Source organism: Magallana gigas, chromosome 5 (assembly GCF_963853765.1).
Source record: "Magallana gigas chromosome 5, xbMagGiga1.1, whole genome shotgun sequence".
NCBI classification, from domain to species: domain Eukaryota; kingdom Metazoa; phylum Mollusca; class Bivalvia; order Ostreida; family Ostreidae; genus Magallana; species Magallana gigas.
The window spans coordinates 37,373,261-37,384,449 of record NC_088857.1 but is presented as its reverse complement, the minus strand read 5'-3'; the positions used below and the strand labels follow the sequence as shown (position 1 = coordinate 37,384,449).

At 33.8% G+C, this 11,189-nt stretch overlaps 1 protein-coding gene across 1 annotated transcript; it reads right to left on the bottom strand.

The window, feature by feature from the left end:
- Positions 1 to 2,440: 2,440 nt before the first annotated feature.
- On the bottom strand, positions 2,441 to 6,025 carry LOC105318869 (protein NCBP2AS2 homolog). Its single transcript, XM_011416167.4, has 4 exons — positions 5,886 to 6,025; positions 3,753 to 3,783; positions 3,365 to 3,437; positions 2,441 to 2,706 (listed from the first exon to the last, which is right to left on the bottom strand). The coding sequence occupies exons 1-4, from the start codon at positions 5,906 to 5,908 to the stop codon at positions 2,540 to 2,542; spliced, it is 294 nt and encodes a 97-aa protein (XP_011414469.2). The 5' UTR covers positions 5,909 to 6,025; the 3' UTR covers positions 2,441 to 2,539.
- Positions 6,026 to 11,189: the final 5,164 nt, after the last annotated feature.

Below are 11,189 nucleotides of genomic sequence, written 5' to 3'. Positions count from 1 at the left end.
TTAACGTCTAGTTTTATATCAGAAAGATAAGTCAAGCTGTGAATTGAAATTTTCAAGCTTTTGTTCAAATCTAGATGACGTAAATTCGTCCTCCAAATTTATCACATATGTCATTTAAAAATTAATACTAAGATTTAAAAGGTTTGTGATGGTTAAATTTATATCAATTTTATAAGAAAAAGATCATCAATGAATGCCTGTTCGAACACAGGGTCGGCGAACAACTGAAAATCGTAATATGATGCTCAAACTTATTATCTACTTTGGACATATAACATATAAAAATGTTATGATAAAGTTTTATCAGATGTGTGAATATCTATATGCAAAAAAGATAATTTTGTCTTCATAAATCAACGTAACACGGATATTATAATGATAATGAATAATAAGTATTTTATTATATAAAACTTAAAATGTGTTTGTTTTCCATCGTTTTTCTTCATATGGGTTCTGTATGAAATGACAATATTTATATAATAGTTTCGCGTTAATTCGCGAAAGTAACGCGTTTATTCGCGAAAGTTTCGCGTTATATCGCGAAAGTTACGCGTTTATTCGCGAAAGTTTCGCGTTTATTCGCGAAAGTTACGCGTTTATTCGCGAAAGTTTCGCGTTATATCGCGAAAGTTACGCGTTATATCGCGAAAGTTTCGCGTTTATTCGCGAAAGTTTCGCGTTTATTTGCGAAACTAACGCGTTATATCGCGAAAGTTTCGCGTTTATTCGCGAAAAAAATATTTTTTCTACCTACGAAAATGAGCTCAATGGGCTTTCGTAGTATTTACTAACAGTGAAATCCTGACAATTTTGATTTTAATTTTTTTTTTTTTACAATTCTTGAATTTTTTTTATTTGTATGTGTTCAAATCTTTATTATTCAATTCAATTATTTGTCCCATTGCGGGGGTATTAGTCCCATTAGGACAGTTCTAGTTTCAACTTGGCTTACTTCCAGAGTGGTTGAGACTTGAAGCATGAGTTTTCTTTTTGTATTTTTGTTGAAAAAAAAATATACACATGTACCAAGTGTTAAATATTGGATTTGAAAAGTCCCTTTCAATATACCAGGTACTTGGTCCATTGCAAGCTCCTTAAGCCTGCCAGACTTTGCATTGGGAGACCATGGTTGGTGAAATGTAGAACTATGCAGGTTTAAATGATGTAGATTAAACAATGCTGATTCATCATATTTAACAATTAATGTCAGTTTGACCTGCTTAAGAGCAGAGATACCTGTCAATCATGTGATCACAGTTAAATATATTACATGTAATAACAATTATATGCTTAACGAGGCCGGGTCTAATTTGTTCTGCCCTAGATTTTTGAATGAAAGTTTTACATGAATTTCTACTGATATAATTATTATTTTAAGATAAAAAAATAAGACATTTACCACACCGTTTGTTTAAGGGGCAGTCTCAAAGTTTGTTAATTTTTAACATAGGACCCTATGGGATTTTGCTTGAAATGTATCAATTTTGCACATTTTTTTTAAAAGCCCTTTTACCTCCTGGTTTGTTCCAGGGGTCTTATCAAAGTTATATTATGTATGCCTATTTTCCCAGTTTGTCAGATAATGGCTATTTTTTATTTGACAAAGACGGAAATGGTGATCTTTATAGTATTATTAAAACATTCAGACATATTTAAGTAATAAATAAATATATAACATCACATATTAAGGGTCATTAATATAAAATACACAGTTACTGTCTTGAAATATATGATTTAAGCTATATTTAGGCGGGTTAAATAAATTGGACAGAGGGCTAGGCTTGCTGAACCCTTTTCATTTTTTCGACCCGAGCCCAAATATAGCTTATACTTCGAGACATTTATGTTTATTCCACAATATAATATCAATTTTACGCATCAAACGAGCTATTTTCAACAAATTTCGCTGAATTTTTGCAGTTGAAACTATGATGCCATGGCGTCAACAAAGCAAAAAGATGACGTCACAATACAAATGAAACGCTGCGCGAAAGCCTCGTTAATTTTAAATACCCAAAATACCTATTTACTTGAAAGGTCAAGGAAAACCTATTATTGGTACATGTCTAAGTTTTAGAAGAATACATGTAGAATAGCATTTTCATCAAGTTATTGCAATAACCTCGATAAACCCATATACTGGGTAGGTACACAAAGTTAAGAATCAATATTGCATATACTTATTTTAATTCATGTGAACATACATGTTGGTACAAGTACTTTTAAAACCCTGGCCAGTGAGACTGAGATATCCTGATAATCCAGGCATTACAAACATCAGGATTGAATTGTGAATTACATGTAGTGGGTGGGACCAGGATATAAATGTATCAAAAACACATACTAGCTGGTACCCCTCATTTAAAACACAATATCCATGTTTTGACTGTAAACGTATCTCGTAATTCAGTAAATATGTTAAGATCAGACAAAGATTAAATCAAATTTTTCACATTTTATTAAAATCTCTCATACACACACACGCATGCATTCATTCATCACAGAAAATACTTTTTTTTTCTCTTCCCTACATTCTTGTCTATTGTTTTTTAGTCTTTTTCTCTAGTTCCTTGAACCCCTCTCTAAGTTCCCTCTTAAATGTCTCTGTAAATCCAATTTGTTTAGGTGGTGTGCTGCTAGAACTTTGTGTGTTTTTCGTTGCATTTTCAGCCATCTTCTGTATTTTTCCTAGGATATCCCCAATTTCTGAAAATTTTTTTTTACAAGACATTACCGGTATGTACAATGAACAAAGAGACTGACAGTGAATTTTGAAGAGGGGCACAACTTCTACAGGTCTGTCTTGTAAAAAATAACCATACATTTGAGAGAACTACATGTACTTTAGGCTGAACATGACTCAAATACAAGTAGGCACCAGCACCTGGCTATATAAAAACCCTTAAGTTGATCATTACATTTGATTGCACATCTGAAACCCATATGGCTGATGTATAGTATTCCTTATGTTTTAAATTCTCCACTTTTATTCCTTGATTTATGTGCTTTTTCTGTTTGTATATTTAAAAGCATTGGCCTGTTTATTTGATGTTACTTTCTTCCTAGCTTGAATATAGAGCAAAAATTTAAAACTTTATAGCAACAGAGTTAACATGGCGATGTATTAAAGATATACATTCATACAGGTGAGAACTGTACAACGAAATATTTTGAACTGTTAAGAGGTGTACTGCTTATATAGGAGTTGTGTTGATAGCAGCAATAAAAGAGAAACATGCCTGAGAATGCCTTAATATACAAGTCATGTTCAGCTTTAACATTTAATTAACAGGCAAAAAGAAGAAGATAATAGTTCTATTAACAAAAATAGGGGGAATATAAATAAATAACCATATGAATATACCTCCTGCATTAAACCTGTGGAAGATTCCTACAGTATATTTGGCTGCGAGCCTTATAGGCCGGCTATCTGCGAGCTGAAACAGACATAACATCTAGGTGAGTGGAGTTAGCATATCAGTTGTTGAAAAAAAATTGTATTTTTATGGCTAATGAAGTTATTATAATTGGCTTCTGATTTGAATTAATTACTGAGACATCTAACAAAAGAATGTCAAACTATATAACTTGATATCTTCATATTTAATGCTTAAATTAATACACAGTTGAGTCTAGAGAAGAAAAAATAAAATTAATGCTAAGTAATTCCAGTCAAACAGCTTGTTACTTGTAGCATTTTTGATAATTGTAAAAAATAAAGTTATTAATGTTTATTGAATTTTTCACTTTACCTTCTGAATAAACTGATCATTGTGCAGAAGCCTGAAAAAAAAAAGAAATTGAATATCATTTTTCATTACATTTGTTTATACATAGGAATGTCAGACACCTCGGCCCAACGACACCTCGGCCCATGGACACCTCGGCCCCAGGACTCCTCGGCCAAGACGGGTCGGCCCAAATTTTGAGACACCCCGGCCCAAGCAAAAGACATCTCGGCTCAAGCAGAATTAAAATAAAATATCAATGATTTTCATGTTTTATTTATATTTTATTGAATATAAATTATATGATATATATAATTTGTAATTAAAAAAATATTTGTGTTAGTTAGCTGTATATTCCAATCTTCCCCCCGCGCACATGGGCACACGGCACACCTGTTGAGTATATCTTGTATATTATGTGTTAGTTAGCTGTATATTTCCAATCCCCCCCCCCCCCCCCCCCCCCCGCGCACATGGGCACACGACACACCTGTTGAATAGATCTTGTATATTCTGTGTTAGTAAGCTGTATATTTCCAATCTTGCAAGTTAAAGTTCCATGGTCTTATACGCAAATGAATAAAACCATGTCTAGACAAACAAAGAATATTCTCACCCTGTTTATTAAACTTAAATCATGAATTATTCAGTTTTTTACTTTGTTTAAGAATGTGATAAACTTAACAAAAATGATCCAAGGTTAAGAAAAAAGGATTGTGTTTACTGTTTATAAATTCTGCTTTTCATTTAAAAAAATAATAATTGACTAGTCATAATTAAAAAAAAATATTGCAATAATTTACACCAGAAACATTAGAAATGCTTCTAGTATATCCACTTTTAAGAGTCTATTAAATTCATTATTTTTAATGAACTTTTAATTAAATTTTGGGTCACGTAATAATAATATAATGCATTGTCAATTAAGGAACAAAGTAAGTATGTTAGTGTATTAGAAAAATACGTATTGTAAGATACTGGATGAAACTTTTATCATCAAAAAATTGTATTGAATTAATTATGTCTTTATGAGTACAAGAACATACCATAGGCGTCGGAACCGGGGGGGCTAGGGGGGGCTTAGCCCCCCCACTTTTTTTGCAAAGTTATACCTAACCATTAGAAACATAGCATGATAGAGGGTTCAGCCCCCCCACTTTTTTTCGCAGGAAAGATTATCGTTCCTAATTTACCTTGAAAGAATGAGAAGTTAGAGATTCAGAAGGATACTAGCTCCCCCCCCCCCCCCCCCCCCCCCCACGGAATAGGAATTTCAAGATTTTCGAAAAAAAAAAAATTGGGTAAGTAGTTGTTTTTTTGGAAGTATAGGCATATCCCCCCCCCCCCTCCCCCCCACGGATTAGGATTTCCATGATTTTGGGAATTACTTTTTTCTCAATATTTCTGAGGATTAGTCTAGCCCCCCCACTTTCAATTTGCTTCCGACGCCTATGCATACGTTCGACTGTCTATCAAATATTTTAAGAATAATTGTTTCTTTGGGCCGAGGTGTCTTGTACATATTTTTAAATAAAAATTTCTGTGGGCCGAGGTGTCTTGTACATGGGCCGAGGTGTCAATAGTTTTGGGCCGACCCGTCTGGGCCGAGGTGTCAACCGCCCTGGGCCGAGGTGTCGTTGGGCCGAGATGTCCGTCTACCATACATAGTACAGCTATGATTGTTGTTTACAAATCAGAACCTGGCAACAAATGAATGTGATATCATGTGATTTCCTCGCATAATACTAGGATACAGAATATAACTGGACATTTCATTTCACAACCTCACATAACGACACATATTCAATTTCATTATCGGTAATCCCTTACCATATCTCATTGTTTTCATAGCTGCATAGAAACACATCATCACTATACTAACATTGAATAATATAATCACGAAACCAACGTTAAATGAATTACCTGAAATAATATCAAATTATCATCAATGTGAAAAAAGATCCTGTTATTTACTATATTATAATTCATAAATATGATTTTATTCTTTCAAATCGCAATTCTATTTACTCAGAGTATATATTTGTAATGACTTAAATTAGAATTTAACATTCTTTCCTGGTTTACAGAGGGTGTAACCCTTGTGGAATAACAAGAAAACAAGAACAGATAAGGCTATGTCCCTTTCAAGAATCTCACCTTAATAAATGTCGAAAAACCATCTGATGTGATATTCTTTGAATATTTCATAAACCAATGTCTTCGTTTTTCATTTTTACAAAGTCAAGGTCAGCTGTGAATGTCGATCCCGATCTAAAATAGAAAGACTGCTGCTTTTCATCTTTCATTTAGATCTATTATAGTTTTAAATAAACGTCATATATTTGATACATCAGTATTTTTTCTGTCGAACTACAGTTCTACAGCTACGTTTTCATAAACTGTTAAATATCGTCGACCTTGAGACTTATTCCCAGGAAAGTATATGATTTTTAGAATTTCCAAAGTTGATTACCGAATAATAAATATGAACATATACAAAGCAAAGTAAAACTAGTTGACTTATTGTTCATGGAACAATAAGGAGGTCTTTTTACCAGCAATTGCTTCTTTTGTTTTGTAAAAATAATTTTTAAAAAATCTAAGAAAAAAAAATCCTTTTCTCCAGGCGGTAGCAAACCCAAGACCCTTGGACCCGAAGTCTAAAGCGTTGCCTATACGCTATTAAACTCATTTACGGAAGTGTAAAGTAAAGATTCTGTTAAGTAGTCAATTTAAATTATGGAGAGAACACATTAATGCGATCATCCATCTTTCATACCAATTGTTGTGCTCGGAAGTAAATGTAAATAAACTAATTAAATAAATGCATCTGAGAGTGTATTTATTTCTCAAATAATTCTAGAAACGTTGCTAGGTATAGAATGCTATATATGGAGAGAGAGAGAGAGAGAGAGAGAGAGAGAGAGAGAGAGAGAGAGAGAGAGAGAGTTAAATTTGTACAAAATTATAATTGAATGCTTCTGGGTTTTAATGTTCGTATGTTTATCAGATACTAAATAGGAAACAAGACATAAATTAACATGAAGCATCTAATAACAGCCTATCGAGGTGTTATCCGAGCTCTGCATGAAAGGCCCGAGATGTTGCAATTGCCCCAAAAGCTGAGAAACCTTCACGACATGACAGCTTTACACATTTCTGAACGACCTTGACATTTGACATTGACCTTTCAGCATGCGGAAAAGTCAACGAAGTCAATGCAAATTGTCTCGTGTCTCTACGACGAGTCGTTTTCATATTTTTAAATTTTCCCGTTACCAGTCCACAGATGCACAACTACTTGTGAGACCAAGAACATATTTTTACCAGCCCGATAGAGATTACATAATACACCATGAGCAATTGAGAATAAGTAATAATCGATCTCTAAGTAATTTATTCAAACTATGTACGATATAGTACATGTGGACATTTTGCACACTTTGTAATAGAGTTACTCCTCTTTGTTCGTCAGATCAAGTATGACAATAATCATTGGGTCAAAACAATATCCGGAAGATATTATTGTATCAGGAACAAACTGCAGTTCTAAAGGAAAAAAAATTCTACAACCGTTGAAGCATAATCATAACTTCAAAATCCTTTTTCCCACAATTAAAAGATATTGCTTACTTAATCATTAGGGAGGGGATATAATTTTTCTTTAAAATTGAAATTTCACACAAACATGGCTTTATAATGTCAAAGTTATACAACAAACAAAAAATTGGTTGTAGAATCTTCAGGTTTTCTCAGCAATCGTTTCCAACCGTCATATCATACATCAAACTAGATTGACAAAAAACACTGACTTTCTCTTTTTCTTTGTTCTAGAACATGGATGGAATGAATGGTACTGGTAGAAAATAAATTGTCTGCAAAGTTGAACGGGCTTTTCGCAGATATTCGCATATCTTTATAACGGCACAAGCTACGTCTGTGATATGAACATATTGGCCATGCAACAAACACTTTAAACAATAAAAAGCTTCCTTCAGTGATTCATGCGGATTATGAAATTAGCGACATTGTAGAAAAAATACATTTACACTAGTCGTGTTAACGGGTTAATTTTTTCTGCAATGGTTGTTACCTTCAAAACCCATAAAAATCATCAAAGACAGCATTTTATTGCTTATACTTACATCTTTCTTCCAACAAATTTTAAAACAACCCAATTAAGTTCAGAATGGTAAGAAATAGAGGGAATCATACTTAGGGGATGTAAATATATATCTTACTTTATATCGAATCTTGTTCGAGCATGAGAAACTCATGATCACTATACCCGTTTTAGTCCTACATTGTACTTGTAGCTGTTAACGATCGAGTCTATTCTAGTAATTGTACACATTCTTTGCAAGTCGATGGTTTTGGCGTGCTAAAGTGTGGTTTTTGTTACCTCGCCATTTTTTGCTTTCTCTAGTTTCTTAAGCATAGATGGAACCCGAGTTTTTCCTGACACATCGTCGGAACTCACATGAATTTTCTCTCACACAGTCGGAAATCATTGAATTTTCTCCGTTATGCCCCCCCCACTTTTTTGGGCAGCAAAGATTTTTCTTAAATTTATATACAAATAATTGAATGAAGATGGAGTTGGCCCCCCCCCCCCCCCCACTTTTAAGGGACCATGTAAAAATTTTGGATTGAAAATAAGTCCACTGAAGTTAAAAGTAAGTTTTTCTTTCTTCCCCCCCCCCCCCCCCCCCCCCACGGTTTAGGATTTTCAGGATTTTGGAAAGTAACTTACTTTTTTCCTTTTTTTTTTTTTTTTTTTCTTTTTTTTGCTTGTCAAGATTTTTGGATGAGTCTGGCCCCCCCACTTTCAAAAACGATGCTACGTGCCTGTTTAATGCTACCTCGCTCCTCAAAATTTTTATTTAACATTGTTTAACGTTAGCTAAAAACTTTGTTGAACATCAATATGAATTATCTAAATTATTCTCGAACGGTGGTCCTGCGATTTAAGACTCGAATACTTGTAGTTGAGACGTATTGTGTTGACGGGATCTCGTATCTAGGTGCACATGTTATGTTGTCTATAGTAAATGATCATTTATCAAATAAATGGATGAAAAAAAATATTCAAGCCCTCTACCTGATTACAGTCCATTTGAAAAAAAAGAATTGTGCTTGTGTCTAAGGTCAAGGTTATTGTAAATTGGTTTTAAAAAAATCTGATTGTGATCTCGATTCCTTGCTACCTTATCAATTTGAAACTAACCTACATTAAGATGTAAACAACTATGAATCGATACAGGTAGTTCAAACGAGATACAACATTTATATCTTAAAAGTAGATAATCTTGATGAATTAAATCCATTAATAAATACATCGATCGATGCTAAAAACGTTAATTTAATGTTATTTGGGCTCCAGAAATACTATAAGGATGTACTTTTGCCTTAAATACTTATAAAGCACGGAATTTTGCGATGAATAGAATGAGAACTGAGGTCACGTGCAGCCAGCCGCGGATCAAGCGATCATTCATGAGGGATTACGGTAAATTAATCTTCATTTGTTGTGTGCATGTAAAACCTCTTCAGTTCCCATATTCAATCCCTGATATCTTTCGATGTTTTAATCAACCTGTCAATTAAATCCTTCATCACTTGATTTGGCGCCTTGGTAGCCTCGACCCCTCAGTTCTGTGGCCTCATCTGTCATCATCTATCAATGATATCTTCAAAACATATACATTTTGTTTCTTATTAGTGGTAAATTAGATTTAATTTATACATATTCCAAGGAATATTAATTAATAAGATGTACCACAACTATAGACTGCTGGATTGACATTTCTTTTAAAGCAGAAAAAATGACGTCGACAAAAGACAGAACCTCCATTGTCAGCAATGGCCGCTTAGAACTCCTACATCACGTGACACGTCTAGAAGCAAAGTGATATGCAGCATTAACCTTCTTATGATGACATAAGCAAAGTTGGCACTTATAAAGTAGCAACTAATTGTTAACAGCACATCGCAAAGTTAATTTGCAAAGTTCATTGAATCAACAACACAAATGTCCCCAAATACAGAATTTTAAAAATCACAGATGGTTATCTTTGATGATTCATTCGGGATATAAAAGTAACGACATTGCAGAAAAATACATAACCCGCGTTAACGCGTTATGTAATTTTTTTCTGCGATGATCGCTACCTTCATAACCCGCATGAATCACCAAAGAAAGCATTTTATTGTTTATATTAACATCTTTCTTTTAACTAATAAATAAATTGATTACGAAAAGTAAGTAAATTTCACTAGATTACTCTTAATGCACATAAGTACGTTAACTAAAAGAAACAGCCAAATCGTCTCCTGTGGAACTTTGAGTCTGACATCATCATGATTATTTCGTGCAGTCCGTGACATTTCTTAGGTCGCTGTAGATTTTTACCAATCGATAAACAGGGCGTTTCAACTTCGGTCCTGTCAGTTTCAGTCGCTGTAGATTTCAGTCTGGCTGTTTCTAAATAGCTATGAATTAACTATAAGTTTCCGTAAGAAATAGAGGGAATAATACTTGGTAGATGTAAATATATGCCAGTGAGCCTTTACATTAACCCTCACCTCTGTTCTTTTATCCGCAATGCCAACCATGCAAACACTGTGGTTCGAACCAAAGAAGCAAAATCGTTACGTATCGTCACGTGTCTGAATAGAACTAGATGCAGGGCTCTCTCTCTCTCTCTCTCTCTCTCTCTCTCTCTCTCTCTCTCTCTCTCTCTCTCTCTCTCTCTTTCTCTCTCTCTCTCTCTCCATGAAATTCCAATACATGTACATTTACACTTTTAATCAACGAAATTTAAACGTCTGTACATTTTGAAAAAAAAATAGACAATTGACAATCTTTATGTTTTATTTAGGTCATACATCATATAGACAACTCACTCTCTTATTCCATGCTAGATAAATTCCATTCCGCATATTTCTTTCCGGACATTAATTCTTTAAACGGTAGCTTACAGGATCTTGTCCAATCAAATTGCACCAGAAGCAGAGGCCTCCCTTGTGAAATTTACATCAGGCGAGGGTGGCAGCCATTTTTAATAAAGCTGGTATGATTAATTGGATTTTTATGTCAAGTATTTCTTTTGCGGCCTGATAAACTGCATGAAATGGCCATTATGATTTAATTTGATGAAATATCCAATGATTATGGCTACAGGTCATTGTGAAATAAATTCTCTTTATTATTTTAATCATTAAATGATTTATATTTTCTATTTTAAATAGCATGGTGGTCGCAAGGAGAGAATACATCTATTGGTACGTTTAAGATAATGGCATTCGTTGGCCATGACATCGTAAAATTAAATATAACCATGCAATATATTGCCATTCTGCAAAATACACAGTTGTATACGTGGCCAAAGCTCAAATAGGGATTATAGACGACAAATTATCCAACATATTTGCCTTTAAATTTTAAATATGATACTCTTA